The sequence below is a fragment of the Marmota flaviventris genome, chromosome 9 (genome assembly GCF_047511675.1).
Source record: "Marmota flaviventris isolate mMarFla1 chromosome 9, mMarFla1.hap1, whole genome shotgun sequence".
NCBI classification, from domain to species: Eukaryota; Metazoa; Chordata; class Mammalia; order Rodentia; family Sciuridae; genus Marmota; species Marmota flaviventris.
The window spans coordinates 22344037-22363529 of NC_092506.1; the positions used below are offsets into that span (position 1 = coordinate 22344037).

General features: G+C 41.5%; 1 protein-coding gene across 2 annotated transcripts in view; it reads right to left on the reverse strand.

Moving 5' to 3' along the window:
* Ext2 (exostosin glycosyltransferase 2) overlaps positions 1 to 19493 on the reverse strand; it is a 145314-nt gene that overhangs the window by 56167 nt on the left and 69654 nt on the right. For both annotated transcript variants that reach the window (XM_071616288.1, XM_027936441.2), the window contains exon 8: positions 15854 to 15985. In XM_071616288.1, the coding sequence (XP_071472389.1) occupies positions 15854 to 15985 (132 nt within the window). The remainder of the gene's footprint in view (positions 1 to 15853; positions 15986 to 19493) is intronic.

Genomic DNA, 19493 nt, shown 5'->3' on the forward strand with positions numbered 1-19493 from the left:
ACATTTTTTCCTTGCCATCATTTCCTAAACAATCCCAGTATAACAACCACTCACACAGTGCTGAGGTGGGATGAGGGTTAGGAGTAATCTAGAGGTGATTTAAAGTACATGGAGTGTACGCACAGGTTATGTGCAAACAGCATGCCATTTTATAAAAGGAACCTGAGTGTAAGTGGGTGTTAGTATCCATGAGGGTCCTGGGTCCAACCTCACATACACACCAAAGGACCGGTGTATTAGTGGCCTTATCATTAACAAGACTTTACTTTTTAAGATTCTTCCCCATAGACTATATCATTAATTTTTCATAAGAGTTCTATGAAATAAACATTATTCCCATTTTATAGGCAAGGATAATGGATTTCATAAAGATAAAAAAACCTGCACCTTCAAGGGGCTATGGCTGTGGCTCAGTGGTAGAGCGCTCACCTAGCACGTGTAAGGACCTGGGTTCGATCCTCAGCACCACATAAAAATAAATAAAGTAAAGGTATTGTGTCCAACTACAACTAAAAAATAAATATTGGGGAAAAAAAAAAAACTTCACGAGGTCAAACTAATAAATGCTTTTGAACTCAGGTTTTATTCTAAAATGTCCTACTCAGTGCCCTTGACCCTAGTCGGTCACTGGTCACCAACTGTTATGCTATTCTACTGGGGCTACTATCGTCAGCCCTAAACCCAGCACGACAGATGGGCAAACTGTTGCACTAAGAGTCAGTGAGAGACCTCGAGTCACTCAGAGCATCACCAGGAAAGAGGGGCCTAAAACCTGCAGTTCAGAAGTGTCTAGGCTGTAGTCAGCTTGCTGCAGGCTCCAGGTTAAACCCATCTGAGTGCCTCCCGAAAATTCCTGTTATTATGCAAGTTTTAGCTACTTCAATTTTTTTCTTTATATAGCACTGAAATTCGCATTTGGCTAAATGCCCACCCTTCTTCTCTAATGCCAAACTGCTGTCAAGAAGAGCAGGAAGGGTGGCCGCTGATTGCTTTTCAGGTAGTAGAGGAAAAAGTTGACATTTCATCCTCCTCTTGCTTGGAAAGGAAGCCAGACATTTATAAGAGCCTCATCTGGCTATGGCCTCCATCAGTGGGATGGACAGAAGCCAGTTAAATGGCTCAACATAAGCCATATTAAAAGAATTTGGAATGAGGAAAGAGAAAGCTCCATATGTTGATCCTTTTAATAATTCATGAGTTATCTCAGTCTGCAAGTAATAAATTTCACTAAATATATCTATGGTACGATTACTTAAGATATTGGCTAAGATGCCACACCATTGATTTTATTGGTTTACAATTTGATATATTAAAAATAATGGTTCAGCTGTTTGACGGTGCAAAAGATTTGGATTATTTTTAGAATACGGTCTTCAAACAGGCAGCCATTTCCCCTGATCTGTTACTTCATAAGTATACTGAAAACATCTGAAAGAAATGTCTCAACAAAAAAATCTGGTAACTTGTTTGAGTCAAACAAACAAGGCTGATCTATAATCCAGAACCAAAGTGTCCAAGAGTGTTACCGACGGCTTACACTGCTACTTTACACGAGAGGTAAACACATTCACACTTTCACCTGACCACCCCATGCTTTGAAAACACACAGTTTGAAAGAGGAGCTCATTCTCGGGCGCGGGTGTAAAAATGTGTGTTGGCAGCTGGTTGGCTTCTCGGGCTTGGAAAACAGGAACTCTTGGGAATGACTGAATTACAGCCTAGGACGCCCACACTCAAAACACCAACACAGTCATGACCAAGAAAATCAATGTATTTGTTCAGTGTTCAGCTGATAAGGGCACAGCCACCATCATTAAAGCTACAGAGTAGGAAGGAGGATCCCCACGATGTGGTTGTTTCTTAAGCTCAGTTTCCCTGGAATTCTAACAAGGCCTCCTGTTTTGTCTGCCATGGTCCCCCCTGCTTCTCTCTGAAAAGCAGGCATGACCCTCAGGGCCAAAGGATAGGCAAGGACACCACTACTGACCAGCATTAAAAAGTTCTTGAAGATAATTCTAGAACACACAGAAATGCAGGATGGAGTATAAATAAAATCCTTTTGAATATACGGCCGAGGCCATGAAAAAAGGTAAGTCCCTGGACCAAAACCGAAGAGAAAACTAGATGAGCTGACCAGGTAGGACTGGTGGGCTGGAGGCATGGGGTGGGGGGTGCGTGGCAGCTGGGCCTGCTGATGCTGGCAGGGCAGACAGGACTTTGAGCCCTAGAAGAGCAAGGTGAGACTTACACATAAGCTAGAACTTCTTTTTCTTTTTAATACTGGGGATTGAACCCGGGGGGTGGATGGGGGTTTTACCACTAAGTCCCCAGCACTTTTATTACTTTTTTTTTGAGACAAGGTCTTATCAAGTTATTTAGGGTACTGTTAAGTTGCTGAGGCTGGCCTTGAACTTGTGATCCTCCTGCCTCAGCCTCCTGAGTTGCTGAGATTACAGGTATACACCATTGTGCCCAACCATAAATTAGACCTCTTGAAGACCTGTGCTATCAGAGGCTGGCCTGAAACTAGTATGGGGAAGCAGCAAAACTCACTTTCCTTTCTGAACCTGAGCTTGGGGTACTGATGGGGCTGGAAGGTTCCTCTTAGTAACTTTAACAGAAGTCAGTCTTCATACATGTCTGGGCTTTAATGAACTCTGTGTAGAATGAAAACACCAACTGAGGAATTAATGGTGGAAAGTGATTTATCTCTGTGGTACCTCTGGAATGCCTAGAAGAAGCAAAAAAAAAAAAAAAAAAAAAAGAGTGAACAAATAATTCCCCTGGGAAATATCCCTTTACCCCAGGCTGTAAAGATCTCCACAGAACCTTAAGGAAGATGAACTCACGTTCTCAAATCATAAAACCTATCGAGAAACAACACAGCGAAAGCAACAGGCAGAAGATGAATGACAAGATGAGATCTGACACGGAACTCAGAAAATAATCAGAGAATATAAAGTAAATGTCCCAAATGATTAAAGATATAAAGAAGGAATCAAAAACATAAGGGGGGAAAAAGACAGCAGGAATAAAGGCCAGGGAGACAGATTTGTAGAACCAGACAAACTTTACAAACTCTGAAATTTAAATCACTACAGATGGGTAAAAACATGTTAGTCACAGCTGAAGGAAACAGGAAAATGGATGTGAAAAATATCATCCAGCAGTAGAGGGAAAAGAAAACGAAGAAAATCCAAGAAACAGCAAAGTGAAACTGACAAAACAAAAGGCCAGGAGAGAACGGGAGAATCTAACACAAATTCAATAGGATTCCAGAGAAGAGAGGAGTGAGAATCAGACACGAATATTCACAGAGGAAATGAGAATTTTCCCAAACGAATTAAAGGTAAAATCCTCAAGTTAAAGAAGAAACATCACTCCAAAGTGGACGGAACATAAGAAGAAAAGCAATAACTGGCAGCTACTGTAACAATTCAGGCAAGAATCTTCAAGAAATGCTAAAGTCAGGGGATGAAGGTCTGAAGAGGAACAGGTTATTGGCACAATCTCAAACTCCTTCCTCACGAGATACCTGACGACAGGGAATGGCACATTGACATTGCAGAAACCCAGAAGAAACTTGTGACTCAAGTTATCATTATCAGCATTGGGACAAATTCACATCACCACCCTCCTAAATGATACCCCAAGAATTCATTACTTTTGTGATACTCCTGCCCACAATGTATAATCTGAATCAAATTGGGCAAAAGCATCAGATCAATTCAAATTGAGAGACATTTTGCAAAATAACTAACATGTTATTTTTTAAAAATGTCAATATCATGCAAGGCAAAGAAAGTCTGAGAAACTGTTCTACAGAAGGCTGAAAATACAATTTAATGTAATGCATGGGCTAAGATTTTCTTTTGCTATAATGAACATCACTAGGCTAACTGACAAAATCTAAATAATGTCTATAGTTAAATAATAATACTATGTGTCAATGTTTACCTCTTTATTTTTTTTTTAACTCCCCTCCCCCCACCGCTGCACTACTGGGGGTTGAACCCAGGGCCTCCTCTCACATGCTAGGCAAGCACTCTACCACTGAGCTACAACTCAATACTACTTCCTGATGCTTTTGATAACTGTATCGTATTTCTGTATTGAGAACGTTTTAGGTGTGACAGTGCATTACCTCTGCAACTTCTAAAATGTTCAGAAACACACACATAAGAAAAAGGATAAAGCAACTGTGATGAATTATTAACAATGGAGGAATCTGGATGAAGGGTGTACAGAAACACTCCATACCATTTTTGAACTTTAATTCTGAACTATGTAAAAATAAAGAATTAAAATTAAAAACACAGGGCTGGGATAGAGCATTTATTTGCCATGCGAAGGCCCTAGGTTCAATCACCAGGACCACCAAAAACAACAAACAAACAAACAAAAACAGATTTTCAGTTGGGCATGATAGCACATGCACATAGTTCCCGCACTCAGGAGGTTGAGGCAGGAGAATCAATTGAGCCCAGGAGTTTGAGATACAGGTAGGCAACATAGCAAGACCCTGTCTTAAATAAATAAAAGGGAAACTTTGTTTAAACAAGTGAAATACAGACAGAAAAACAATAAACTACATAGCAAAGCAAATACAAATAAATAGAGTAAGCAAGTCAGCTAAACCTTTCAAGGATAATAACAAGACTCAGGAATTGGAGGTACAGTTGGCCCCAAGACTCTTTAAACTCGACATGCACTGACAGGCCGACTCTTGACCCAACCTTTGCAGAAGAAGAGAGGTTTATACTCTGGGGAAATAACTTAGAGAAATTCCAGACTCCCAGACTCCAGGCATGCAAGGCTGGGTGAGGCACCACACCGAACAGTCGATGAAGAATCTGTGAAATGAAAGATGAGAACTGTCTCCTTCCTCATCCAGCTCCCTAGATCCTCATAGCCCAGACTTAGCCATCCTCCCCCTCCAAGGGCAGAAAGATGATTCTCCGGATCAAGGAATTTGTCCAAAAGAAACAACCTAAAAACACCAACATTTGGACAAACAACCAGTCCCCAACTTCCCAGCCTAAGTAAAGGCCATCCGTCGGGAAGACTAGCCCAGCACTGAACTCCCTACAGGCCCTCAGAGCCTGCTTTCAAATAAGAAGACTCCAGCAATCACCAGGTATCTGAAGGAAGCTTCTAGTAAAAAAGTAACAACCAAAATATTGAAAAGGGAATTAAAGGGAACAACAAAAGGAGCTCAAGAAAAATAAAAACAATACCACAGTAATATCTAAAGAGAGAGAAAATACTGCCTCCTTAAAACAAGAATAGAAGCTATAAAGAGATTAACTAGAAATTTCAAAAACCCTCTTATGTGTTACAAGTGAACAAAATTTCAAGAAAGGTTAAAAGACAACACCAAGGGAAAAAATCGTCTGGAAAATTAGAACAAAAAAACCAAGAGATAATAAGACAAGAAAAATAAGGATCAATCTAGTACATGCATCATCTGTGTAATAGCAGAAGAAAATAAAGAAATAAAAGAAGAAAATTTCTTGGAAGTGAAAGACATGAATTTACATTTTTAAAAAGGCCTACATTAGTACTCTTAGCAAAAACTACTCACCCCAGGGCATATATCATCATAAAATTTCAGAACACAATTTGCCAAGAGGAAAATAAGGTCATATATAAGACCAGGAGTCAGAACTGACATTCCATGTCTCAATAATAAAATGGAAAGGTTAAGAAGACATTAAGCCGGGCTCGGTGGTTCATGCCTGTAATCCCAGCAGTTTGGGAGGCTGAAGCAGGAGGATTACGAGTTTAAAGCCAGCCTCAGCAAAAGAGAGGTGCTAAACAACTCAGTGAGATCTTGTCTCTAAATAAAATACAAAATAGGGATGTGGGTATGGCTCAGTGGTTAAGTGCGCCCGAGTTCAAAGCCTGGTACCCACCGCCCCCTCACCCCCCAAAAAGACATTACAGAAATATTTCTAAAACTGTGAATTAAATCCACCTAAACCAGAATTCTACACTAGTCCATCTATTAATCAAATATAAAACAGAATAAAAACATTTTCAGACATGTAAGGACACAGAAAATTTATCTCCCATAGTCCCTTTCTTGTGAAACTACTGGAAAAAAATCAGCGAAAAAAAGTTGTTGGAATTTGGAAATAAGGAATTTAATAAAGCAGAGAGAAAGAAAGGGTCCCTGGAATCTGGGCAAACTGAGGGTCAGGATGAACACTGTGCAAGAGACCTGGAGAGTGACCAGCCCAAACGGAGCAGGAGACCCCAGAGGACCAGAGGAGAGATGGTTCCAGGAAGAAAGGCAGAGGGCTGGGCAGGGGAGAAGGAAGGGAAGGGAAAGGAAAGAAGAAACCTGTGATTTATTTGTGCTGGATCCTTTTTCTATTTTATCTGAGCATTTAGCAAAAATTAATTAGTGAAAGGACCATAGAAAAGAAAGAAAAAAGGCAACTATTAAATCCCTGGAAATAAAACATCATACAAGAAAGGACACTAGACCCAGGAATAAATGTATTAACAACCAACTAATTTCTTGACAAAGGTACTAAAAACATACAGCGAGGAAAAGATAAACCTCTTCAACAAACGATGCTGGGAAAACTGGATATCCACATGTGAGAAGGTTAGAATTAGACCCCCTATCTTTTACTCTGTACAAAAATCAACTCAAAATAGATCAAAGACCTTAATGTAAAACCTGAACATTTGAAACCCCTAGAAGAAAACACAGGGGAAACACGTCAAGATAATGGAGACGATGACTTCCAGAATAGGACAATCAGCTCAGGAAACAGAAACAAGAATTGACAGATGGGATTACATCAAATTAAAAAGCTTCTGCACAGCAAAGGAAACAATCAATAGGGAAGAGATGACTTACAGCAAAATAGCAAGTGATCTAATCAAAAATGGGCAAATGGCCCGAACAGGCACTTCTGAAAAGAAGTACAAATGGCCAATAAATACATGAAAAAATGTTCAACATCTCCAGCCACCCGGGATATGAAAACAAAAATCACACTGAGTATCACCTCACCCCAGTCAGAATGGTTATCATCAACAACAAAAGTAACAAATGCTGGCGAGGACGTGGAGAAAAAGGAATCCTTACATAGTGCTGGTGGAACTGTAAATGGTAAATTCCCACCAGCCACCATGGAACACTGAATGGAGGTCAAACAAACAAACAAAAACCACACACCCAACTCACATATGATTCAGCTACATCACTCCTGGTGATGAAATCAGCATATAAGAGAGATACCCGACGCACACCCATGTTTATGGCAGCACCATTCACAATGGCCAAGAAATGGAATCATCCAAGGTCCCATCAACCGATGAGTGGACAAAGAAAGCTGGTGTGTCTGTGTGTGTCTGTGTGTGTGTACACATACACAATAAAGTATTATTCAGCAGTAAATAAGAGTGAAATTATGTCATTTACAGGAAAATGGATGGAAATGGAGTTTCATGTTAAATGAAATAAGCTGGATATAGAAAGTCAAATATCACACTTTCTCTCACATGTGGAAACAACAACAATAGGTGACCCCAAAGCAGAAGAAAGACCATTAGGAAAGGGGAAGGGGAGGGGAGACAGAGGAGGGCCAGAGAGAAGAGGAGGGAGGGGGTCAGGACCAAAACACAACATATACATGTATGGAAATGTCATAATGAAGTCCATTGCTCTGCATAATTAATATGCTTTAATAATCATAAAAATTTGTTTTTGATCTGGAGCAAAACAATGAAAGGAAATTTAATCATTAGGACTTGGTTTAGTTGAAAATAATATTTATATAGTCCTAAAAATGCACACAATACATATACTGAAAAATGAGGATACAGTCAACAGCAAGATGGGAGGAGAGCATCGTGCAGGTGAAGGGGAGAGAACAGGAAAATCTGCTCACTTGGAAGGAGCCAGGGGACATTCAGTAAAAAAGTGAAAAGACTGCACTGTACACATTCTGTGGGGAAATAGAAAAATCAATAGCAGAAAGCTGAGTTAAAAGCAGCTGCCCCTGGGAACAAACCCTAATTTTTATTCTATACTTTGACTGTTTGAATACATGCGTTAAGCCAAACTAATTTTTAAAACATAAAAGCAATATTGCTGAGAAAAAAGGGGGAAGCCAAAAAAGCCAAGAATCATCAACCTCTAATAAAAACAATGTGGAAATTTTTCTAATCTATAGCTATAATGACCCATTTTTTGGAAAATTACACTCAAATATTACTGATCTGGAGACATGTAAAAGGATAGAAATATTAGGACTGGAGATTCATTTCCTTGAGGCAGGCTAAAAGAAATAAACACAGGTATGCAGGATACACAGCAAGGCCGAGGGGACTGGACCTTCCCTCCAGGGGCTTCAGGCCAGAGCTCCTTGGGCCTCTCCCCCCAGCCAGTTAGTTCTCTGCCAGGCCTGGGGCTCCCTCATCCTGGGAATCTGCAAATCTTCATCCACAATCTCAACGTTCCTGGAAATTCACCCACTTAGGAAAATTGGCCCCTAATGTACACATTTTTAGACTAGATTGAACACAGGGAAATTTGAAACCCATCCTAATGGGTACTTACCCAATGTGACGTATTGATAGACAACGGAGACGACATCACCCTAAGGATCCTGAGGTGGCCAGACACCACCAACTGTGACCAATGTCATCCCCACACACCTTCCCGTGCCCACCCCTCAACATGTTTCCTTTAAAAGCCCCCAATCCCAAAAGCACATCTCCCTCTTAAGACAGCCTGTGCTCCCCCTCGAGTGTGTATTCCTTGCTTCCCAAATAAATCCCTGTGGCTCAGTATCTGATGCCTGCTTACATTCTTTCCATCACCTCCAGGGCCCTATGGCCCTGGGCTGAGATCCTCTCCTCTCCAGGCATCCTAAGGTTAGAACACTTAACCACTGTGTTTTCCTGGTGGCTTGTGTGTAAATCACCTAAGCAGACCTCAAGGGAGAACCACAGTGGCTCCTGAAACCAAAGGAAGGGAACGGATGTGCTAATAAGTGAGAGCTGGTGCACAAAGGACGCCTTTGCCAAAACTGTGAGTGTGTTCTCGATGACCCTGCTGGGAGACCAAGCTCCCACATGCTCTAAGAACTACTCCACCTGCTGCCTATCCACAAGCCATGGGGTGTCAGGAAGCAGGGGTTTGACCCAGGAAAGCCAGAGCCGCAAAAGTGGACTACAAGTAAACAACGGAGACAGGACCACATCCAAGGACAGGAGTTGTGACAAGTCATCCAGCATCACCGCTGGGTGGCCACACAGATACAAATACCCTAACCAGGCATATTATCCTGTCTCTACTGGGAAGGGCCTAGATACTCGTATAAAGGATTTGACTGACAGGATCATCGTAGCAACATCCCTAAGTTTGTCCTTTCATATTCTTTATACATGCTCCACCCAGACCTGGCTTGTGACCCAGTCTTTTCCATTTTGTATCTGACCAGAATCAGCCAATGCTCCTACTGTAGACCCAGCTCAGCTTTCCTTATTCCCTGACTGCTGATCACCCATGGCTGTCTAGCTTGTTTCCACAGAAGTAAATGGCCCTCATGGAAAGGTCTAGAATTTAGGGTAGTGTCCTGGACCACTTGTGCAATGGAATCCAATAAATATGATGTCTCTAAAAACAAAGATTTCAAAAACCTTAAAGTTATCTAAAATTCAAGCAAAAATTCCTAAATTCCATACATAGTTTTACCATGTCTAGGCATCAAGAAGAAGGGTCTGAGAATATGCCAAGAAGGCCTCCTGGGGGCACAGGACGCTCCCGAATTCCAGAGAAACATTCCACAGCCTGGAAGCTCAAGGGCGCTGAGCTGAGCTAACAGACTGTTAACCTGGTACCTTTTCAACTTCAGAGTTCTGCTTCATACATCTGAGCTGGCACTTCCTCAGCTGGCAGATGATCTATTGCTCGTTAGTATTCAGAGCTGAGTGACATTTTCAGCTGTTTGTACAATCACAACCCTCATGAGCGAGGGCCGCTGTCTGGACGTCTAAACACAGGCAGCCCTGAGTTCTTCAAGTAGTTGAAATAGATGCAGCCTGAACCTAATCTCTGGATGCTTCCCATAGGTGCCCTGGGGTCAAGAAGAGGAAATGGATGGAGGATAGGGAGGGGGAAAGAGGGAAAGGGAAAGAGAGAAAGAGAGAAAGAACGAAAGCAAGCCCTCTCTCATCAGTGAATTAGGATACAGACAATAAATCATTCAACATCAAAATATGGTTCCCAGATCAGCCAGCATCAGCACCCAAGACTTGGGAACTTGCTAGAAATGCAAATTCTAGACTTCCGCCCCGGACGCAGCTAATGTGAATCTTGGGGTGAAATGGCAGGGCTCTGCACCTTAACAGGTCTTTCAGGAGATTCTAATGTAAACTAACACTTGAGAGCTGCTGCAAGAGCCCCCAAAAGCTCTCCCACATTCTTCCCCCAACTCTGATTCTGATATTATGGACGGGACTTGCCCATCAACTGCTCTGTGTAACTCTCACCTAGCCGATCCCTTGCCCTTTCCCTCTTCAAAAACTGGACTTGAGCTGAGGCTCGAAGAGGTCCACGTGAATATGCAGTTGTCATCTGAGGCGTTTTTAAAAATATATTTTCAGTTGTGGACCAAATATCTTTATTTATTTATTTTTAATGTGGTGATGAGGCTGGAACCCAGTGCCCCACACATGCCAGGTGAGGGTTCCGCCACTCCCCAGCCCTGATCCAAGACTATGGCAGTCAAGGTGTCACGCTGGCTAGATTCCACTGGCACAAGCTCGCTCATGATGGGTACAGTAATCTGTTTCAAGTCACTTCTCTGAATTCTCATCAATGAGGACATTTCCAACCTCCCCTTTCTGTTTCAGGTCTAGTATGGTAAATGCACAACAGAAAAATGGGGTGTATCTTCATTTGGATTACTTATGATGAAAAACTTGAAAGAAACCCAAGGTCCTATCAAAAGAGTAGAGAAAATAAAAATATTGATAATATGGGCTGCAAATTCATACTGTAGACAAATAACACAGGAAATACTTCACTACATAATCTGGGGCTACATTACATTTGATTTTTTTAAATTGTCACTGAGAATATATTGTTTTAGTGGCACATGCCAGAAACCCGAACATTCTCAGTTTAACGTGTATGTCTACATATCTCCTTGTATCTGGTGGAGCAAAGGTAAGGCGAAGGAGGGAGACTGAGGAAAGATCCAGCTATCCTGGTTAGCCCCAGATTCAAGGACAAAGGCCTGCCAAGGCCTCTGCAAAGCCAGAAATGGCACCACAGAAGCAAAGCCAGAGTAGACTGTGAAGAATGATAACCAAGCTTTGCTGATAGGTGCGAAAAGGAAAGAAAGATCAGACGACAGAGAAACAGAAGGTAAAAAATACAGGCAGCCTAGATGTTAGGAGCTAAGAAAATTAACAATAAAAACACGCATCCTTCTGTGGCGATGAAGCTCGACAGTGGTGAGAAACCCTTCCTGAGAGACCATTCAAAACCCAGGGCCAAGCCTCCAATCCACACAGACCCACGGCTTCCAGGCTATGGTCGAGAACGAATGCGGCCAATTCCATCATGTTCTGAGGGTGTGGCCTGTGTGGCTCATGTAATCGGCCTCATTTTACAGATAAGAACCACAAAGCACTTGGTGACAGAAGTCCTCTGAAGGCCACACCACACTGATTTGTCATCCTCACACCAAGGTCGTTCTCACATGAAGTTAAGGCAGCTGCATCTGGCCAACAGAACTCTCAGCTCCGGGCAGACTCCGACAGCACATCTCTGAGAAGCACAGACCATTCCTTGATTTACTGACCACGATCCACACCTCCTCCCACCTTGGGTGCCTGACACTGTCAATTTGATGGAATCTAGGGAGAGACTCCCCTGCAGACTGGGCTCAGAGTAGCCCCATCTAGAGTTGGTCAAATGTTTCTAAGGGGGGGAAATTAACTATAAATCACCAGCACTCAGGCCTCCTGTTCACTGCTTCTCTGAAGATACAGAAATGTAAGGCCACTGCTTTAAATCAGGTCTCATCACCTAAGCTCCTGGGGCATGACAGACACCAAAGTCTCCTAAAAAGGACCATTTAAGAAAGAGTTAAAGAAAGATATACATAAGAGCTCTCCTAGTTATACATAAAGCTTTGCTTTTTATGCTCATGTTTTTTCCCATGTTGAGAGCTCAGCATTCAGACACCGGCCCTGCCCATTTCTGAGGCACTGAGGATGAACTCAGGCCTTGAACATGCTAGGCAAGTGCTCTGCCAGCGAGCTACAACCCTAGCCTCCACTTTAACCATTCTGTCCTCAACTAAAACACCTATTTAAAAACTGCAAAATTTCATATTTTCTCCTAGTCCATGTTCTTATAAAGAGAACTAAAATTCCAACCATTTATTCTTATTAAACTTCTCTTGGTGCTCTAGAGAAAAGCCCAGGATAAAGTCCCACGACTTCACACTTTCTGAGTCATGACCACCACCTGTGAGTTCTCCTGCAGAGGAACACACGCGATATTCTTTGGCTTAAACTTGCACATATGCTGGGAACGGCCCAGAGGAGGCTTAATGGCTCCCACAGAACCCCACAGGCCACACAGGGTGAGTTGTAGGTAGAAGACCTGGTTCTCAGTTACACAACCTGATAATTATGTGACCTTGGACAAGTCATCAGACACGGTGAGTCAGTCTCACTATGACCATTTCACAGATGAGAAACAGCGTCACTTTACCTACTTTTCCAGCAGGATGAGGGTCAAATAAAATAACGGATATCACGTTGGCCTGTGAACAAGTGTTGGTTGGCTTATATCTGGGATCCTGATCCCTGTCTCCCTTTCTCCCTCTCTCCATCCTTCCTTCCCCCTTTTATATATCATAGGGCTAATCTGAATTAAATTATCATAGGTATTATGATGAATACCAAGGTAAATTAGAAATATCCTAGAAAAGCTTACAACTTTCAGGAAAGAAACAGATAATGTACTCTAAGAGTTACAAGGAGAAGGTGGAGAAGGAAGACGTGTAAGAGCAGGCCCTGGGAGACGCTTAAGATGTGGACGTGTAGGGTCGGTGGTGAGGAAGGCGTGCTATGGAGGACCGACGTCACAAAGACTCAGAGAAGGAAAGCACACGGGGTGTCCACAGAAGGAAGGAAGCACTGTGCTGCCAGAAATCTAGAAGCTAAAAGGGAGCAGGGAGAGAGTTCTGGAGAGGAAGACGGCGGCCAGCCTGGGGAGGCCCTGCCATTAGATGGAGTCTGGATCCCAACGTCCCCTCACTATGTCCAAATTCCCTCTCTGGATAAACTACACAATATATCTCTGTCTTCCTCCACTTCTCCCTCTCTCACCAGTCAGAGCAGTCAGCCACCCAGAGACGGCTCTAGCTGTCCTCGCTCAGTTCTTTCCTGGGTCCCTGGAGCAGTCTGTTGCCTCCAACCTTGCCTCCACTTTTGTGCACGGTCCCTTTCCACATGGCTGTCACACGCAGGCTGGTCCCTGTGCATGCGTACCATGGCACACCCTATTTCAGAAGCCGCAGTGACCACAGTCCACAGAAAGCACTGCAAACCCTCATGCAGACACCTCGTGTCCCACGATCTGCTCCTCTCCAAGCCCAGCCTCTCCCCCTCAGGACATCCTGCCTCCTGCCATGCGGGCTCCTTGAAGTCACCCAACCCACACGTTCCATTATTCCCCTGCACCTTTGAGTTTGTGGTTCCTTCTGGATGGAATCAAACTTTCTCTGGACAGGGTCTGCCCTTCTCTTCAGATCATTGTTTACCACTGTTCTACAAGTACTAGTTGATGCGATTCGATAAAAGAAAAACAGTGCAAATATCGAAAGAAGAAAAATTAGCAATTGTAGATATAACTATTTATCTAAAAAAATTTAAGAAAATCACCTTAAAAAAGTGAAATACCTATAGAATTCAGGAAGAGCACATTTACAAGATTGATATACAAAAACCAAAATGTGTCTTTACACAAATGGTAACCATGCAGAAACTATCAAGTCAGAAAGTTTTCCTTTATCAGAACACAAGATTAAACATTTAAGAAAAAAAATGTATTTTTTAAAGAAAAAATTAATCAGGACTTGTGAACAACCTATAACAATAAAACCTTTAAATATACAACTAGAAAGATAAATCTTCCATGTAGTAAGACCTTACACAGTGCTCATGGCTCCTTCTCTCCTTTGTCCATGACACCTTCTAAGTACCATGAGTACTGCCTAAAACAACCTAAAAATTCAATATCAACCAAAACACAAATGGGATTATTTGGAGGAACCTGATAAAGGTATTGACCTTCCACTTGAAAAATACACATGAAAGGTTGGTTTTCACCTAAGTAGATAAGCAAAAGTTAAAGAACTCAGGGTTACTGAGGCATGGAGAACCAGAACACCCAAAATGCTCCCTATGGAAACTACAGGCTTTTGAAAGAGCAATTGGTTACTATCTATCAACATTCAAAATGTGTTTTCTTTAAGCAATTTATCTGATGGAATTAATTTTGTAGACATATTCACATATTCACATGCAAAGGTAAGAAAGAATGTCCCTTGTATTATATCTACTGTTAGAAAGTAGAAAAAAGAAAACAGTCTAAATGTCTGCCAATAATAGATGTATCACATAGGCACCCCAAACAAGAGAGTGGCATATAGACACCCCAAAACACCTCTACAGAGTGAAATGGAAGCGACTCTACCATCTGTCCTTAATATAAAAAAGGCAGGTGTAGAAAAAAAAATATGGCGTGATACTATTTACATTTTTAAATATGTAATTATGCTTTAATTACGAATGGAAACATTGTGAAAGGTCACCTTTGGAAACAGATTCAAGGAAGGGATGGGAAGAAGGAAATGCCACCTCATCAGGCAAAAGGTACTCACTGTTATTTCTGCCACAAGCATATGTCCTCACCCACTTAAGGGGCGTCCCAGGAGGTGCGACACTTGCCCTGTGCCCCTGCGGTCCACCCCGGTACAGGACTTACACACGGAGCTTCCCTCACTAGCTTCCCAAATGGCAGAGAGTGTCTCCAAGGACAGGACTGCCTCGTAGAGTGCCTAAAACCTAGTCCCCACTCAAAAAGGGCTGGACGAAAGAAGGAAGGATGGACAGACGGGGCAGGGAAGGGAACAGAAAAGCAGGTCCTGTGTTAAGACAGCAGGCAGTAGCCTGCAGCTCTAGCTGAAGGCCAACTCGGGACAAGCAAGGCAACTCCCCACAGCACAAGTGCCTAGCGACCCGCGGGCGAGGAGGAGCCCCGAGGACAGCCTCTGACTGTGCCCTCTCTCTCTGGAAGGCACAGCAAGCACTGTGGCAACGCAAAGGGCTGCGGCATCGGCATGGCACTCGCTCACTGGTTTCCTCCCAGGGGTCGGAATGTCAACTGAAATAACACACGCAGAGCACGCCGCGCGGTGGGGAGAGGAGGCTCTAAACACAAGCTTATTATTGAGTTGCTTCCAGAACTTTTTCAAGAGTTCTTAGCACTAGAACTGCAAAAATCATTAGGAAGTCTTTGATTTCCAAGACCCACGCCTCCCCACTTATCTAGACCATAAATAAACAGACTATCTTCCTAAGCACACTGAGAAAAAACTGGAGCTGCTGCTTCCCCATTTCTTATTCTGTCAGCGGTTCAGAATTAATTCAGTCCCCACGTTTAAAAAGCACTCTCTCATCTCAGAAGGACATTAGAAGGACAGAATTTAAGTAACCTTTACAACTATAGTTCCTTTTCCTTTCTTCCACCCTGACAGCTTGACCATGTCTCACATGGTGGGACAGCACTGAATGCACTCACCACAGCGGGAGGGTCATTCCACTCTTCATAGGAGATAGCCGCATATGGGTAGATCCGGTCATTGATAATCTGGAGAGTAGCCAGGGCAATGGCCTTAATCGACTGGAAGTATGCTTCCCAGAACCACCGCGCCTAGAAAGAAAACAGCAGTGCTGTAAATGAGCAAGCCAGACAGTGGGGAACTAGGTGCTGGACCTGGGTCTAGATGATTCCTTTATTCCCAAGATGGGGGTGCCTAGGGAAATGCTCCCTGCTGTGCAAGCCAGCTCCATCAGTGGGTGCGTTCACCAAATGCAGTCAGAAGAGAATGCAATACTCACTGGAGTCAATTTAGATATAAGACAAACTGTGCTGATGAAAATACCAATGTGTTATATCAAGTCCATTTTGTCTTTTTTTTTTAGATATACATACTATAAACTGCAAAAGTTTCAAATGTAACAGACCAATGAATTTTTTCATAAGTACATAATCCTGCAACTACTACCAAGTAAGAGAACATTCCAGCACCCCAGAAGAGCCCCCCATGTGTATATGCACATATAGGTATAATTTTTCCAAAATTTTACTTTCAAATTTTGTGCACTCAAAGTTTGTCCCAAGCTTGTATCTTGTAAAAAGGTTGGGTTTTTTTTTTTTCAGATTTTTAAAACATTTATTTATTTAATTAGGTACATATGACAGAATGCATTTTGATTCATTGTACACAAATGCAGCACAACTTTTCATTTCTCTGATTGTACATGATGTAGTGTTGCACCATATGTGCAGTCATACATGTGCCTAGGGTAATGATGTCCATCTCATTCCACCATCTCGCTTGCCCCCACCCCCCTTCCCTACCCTTTGCCTCATCAAAGTTCCTCCATTTTTCCCAACCACCCCGCCCCCTGCCTTATGGATCAGCATCCACTTATTAGAAAGAATGTTTGGCCTTTGATTTTTTGGATTGGCTTATTTTGCTTAGCATGATATTCTCCAACTCCATCCAAATACCTGCAAATGCTATCATTTTATTCTCTTTAAATGTGGAGTTATACTCCATTGTGTATATATACCACAGTTTCTTTATCCATTCATCTATTGAAGGGCATCTAGGTTGCTTCCTCATTTTAGCTATTGTGAACTGAGCGGCTATACACATCGATGTGGCTGTGTTACTATAGTATGCTGACTTTAAGTTCTTTGGGTATAGACCGAGGAGTGGGATAGCTGGGTCATATGGTGATTCCATTCCAAGTTTTCTAAGGAATCTCCAGATTGGTTTCCAGATTGGTTGCACCAATTTGCAGTACCACCAGCAGTGTATGAGTGTGCCTTCCTCCCCAACATCTCGCCAACATTTATTGTTGTCTGTATTCTTGATAACTGCCTTCTGACTGGCGTGAGATGAAATCCTAGAGTAGTTTTGATTTGCATTTCTCTAATTACTAGAGATACTGAACATTTCCTCATATATTTGTTGATCAAATATATATCTTCTTCTGAGAAGTATCTGTTCAGCTCCTTAGCACATTTATTGATTGGGTTCTTTGTTTTTTTGGTGTTAAGTTTTTTGAGTTCTTTATATATCCTGGAGATTAATGCTTTATCTGACATGCATGTGGCAAAAATTTGCTTCCAAAATGTAGGCTCTCTCTTCACAAATTGATTGTTTCTTTTGCTGAGAAGAAGCTTTTTAGTTTGAGTCCATCCCATTTATTAATTCTTGATTTTATTTCTTGTGCATTAGGAGTCTTGTTAAGGAAGTCTGAGCCTAATCTGACATGATGAAGATTTGAGCCTACTTTTCCTCTATTAAGTGGACGGTCTCTGGTCTAATTCCTAGGTCCTTTATCTACTTAGAGTTGAATTTTGTGCATGGTGAGAGATAGGGGTTTAGTTTCATTTTGCTGTATATGGATTTCCAGTTCTCTCAGCACCATTTATTGAAGAGGCTACGTTTTCTCCAATATATGTTTTTGGCACCCTTGTCTAGTATGAGATAAAAGGTTTTTCTCTGTGTCTTCTATTCTGTACCACTGGTCTATTGTGATGCCAATAGCATGCCATTTTTGTTACTATAGCTTTGTAGTATAGTTTAAGGTCTGATATTGTGATACCTCCTACTTCACTCTTCTTACTAAGGATTTTTTTTGGCTATTCTGGGTCTCTAATTTTTCCAAATAAATTTTCATGATTGCTTTTTCTATTTTGGTAAGGAATGACACTGGGATTTTAATAAGAATCACATTGAATCTGTATAGCACTTAGGGTAGTATGGCCATTTTGACAATATTAATTTTGCCTATCCAGGAGCATGAGAGATCTTTTCTTCAATTTCTTTATTTAGTGTTCTGTAGTTCTCATTGTAGAGGTCTTTCACCTTTCTTGTTGATTCTCACTTTTTTTCTTTTTTGAGGCAATGGGATAGTTTTCCAAATTTCTCTTTCAGGATTCATCACTGATGTATAGAAATACACTTGATTTATGGGTATTGATTTTATATCCTGCTACTTTGCTGGATTCATTTATTAATTCTAGACGTTTTCTGATGGAATTTTTTGGATCCTCTAAGTATAGAATCACATCGTCAGCAAATAATGATAGTGTGAGTTCTTTTTTTCCTTTTGTATCGCTTTCTTTGGTCTAATTGCTGATCAATTCTTGCCTGAATTTGCTTACTTAGGTCAATCTTTAATTTGTAGATCATTTTAATTATGTACGTTCTGAACTCCTTCTCTGACACTTCATTTCTTTTAACTTTGTGGCTAGAGTTTCAAGGACTGTGTTGAACAGAAGTGGTGAAAGAGGGCATCCCAGACTTGTTCCAGTTTTTACAGGGAATGCTTCCAATTTTCTTCCATTTAGAATGATACTGGCCTTGGGTTTAGCACACTTAGCTTTTACAATATTGAAGCATGTTCCTACTATCCCTAGTTTTCCCAGTGTTTTGAATATGAAAGGGTGCTGTATTTTGTCAAATGCTTTCCCTGTATCAATTGATATAATCATACAATTCTTATCTTTAAGTCTATTGATGTGATGAATTATATTTATTAATTTCCATATTTAGAACCAACCTTGCATCCCTGGAATGAACCCCACTTGATCATGGTGCACTACTTTTAAAATATGTTTTTGTATGTGATTTACCAGAATTTTATTGAGAATTTTTGCATCAATGTTCATCAGGGACATTGGTCTAAAATTTTCTTTCCTTGATGTGTCTGCCTGGTTTTGGTATCCGGATGATACTAGCTTCATACAATGAGTTTGGAAAGGTTCCCTCCTTTTCTCTTTCATGGAATAATTTGAGAATTAGGTATTAATTCTTCTTTGTAGGTCTTGTAGAACTCAGCTATGAATCCGTCTGGTCTTGGGCTTTTCTTGGTTGGTAGGCTTTTGATGGCATCTTCTATTTCCTTGTTTGAAATTGATCTGTTTAAATTGTGTTTGTCCTCTTGACTGAGTTTGGGTTGATCATATGTCTCTAGAAATTTCTCGATATCTTTGAGGTTTTCTATTTTACTGGAGTATAGATTTTCAAATAGTTTCTAATTGTCGTCTGTATTTCAATAGTGTCTATCGTGATCTTTCCTTTTTCATCATAAATTTTAGTAATTTGAGTTTTCTCTTTCTTTCTTTTCATTAGGGTGGC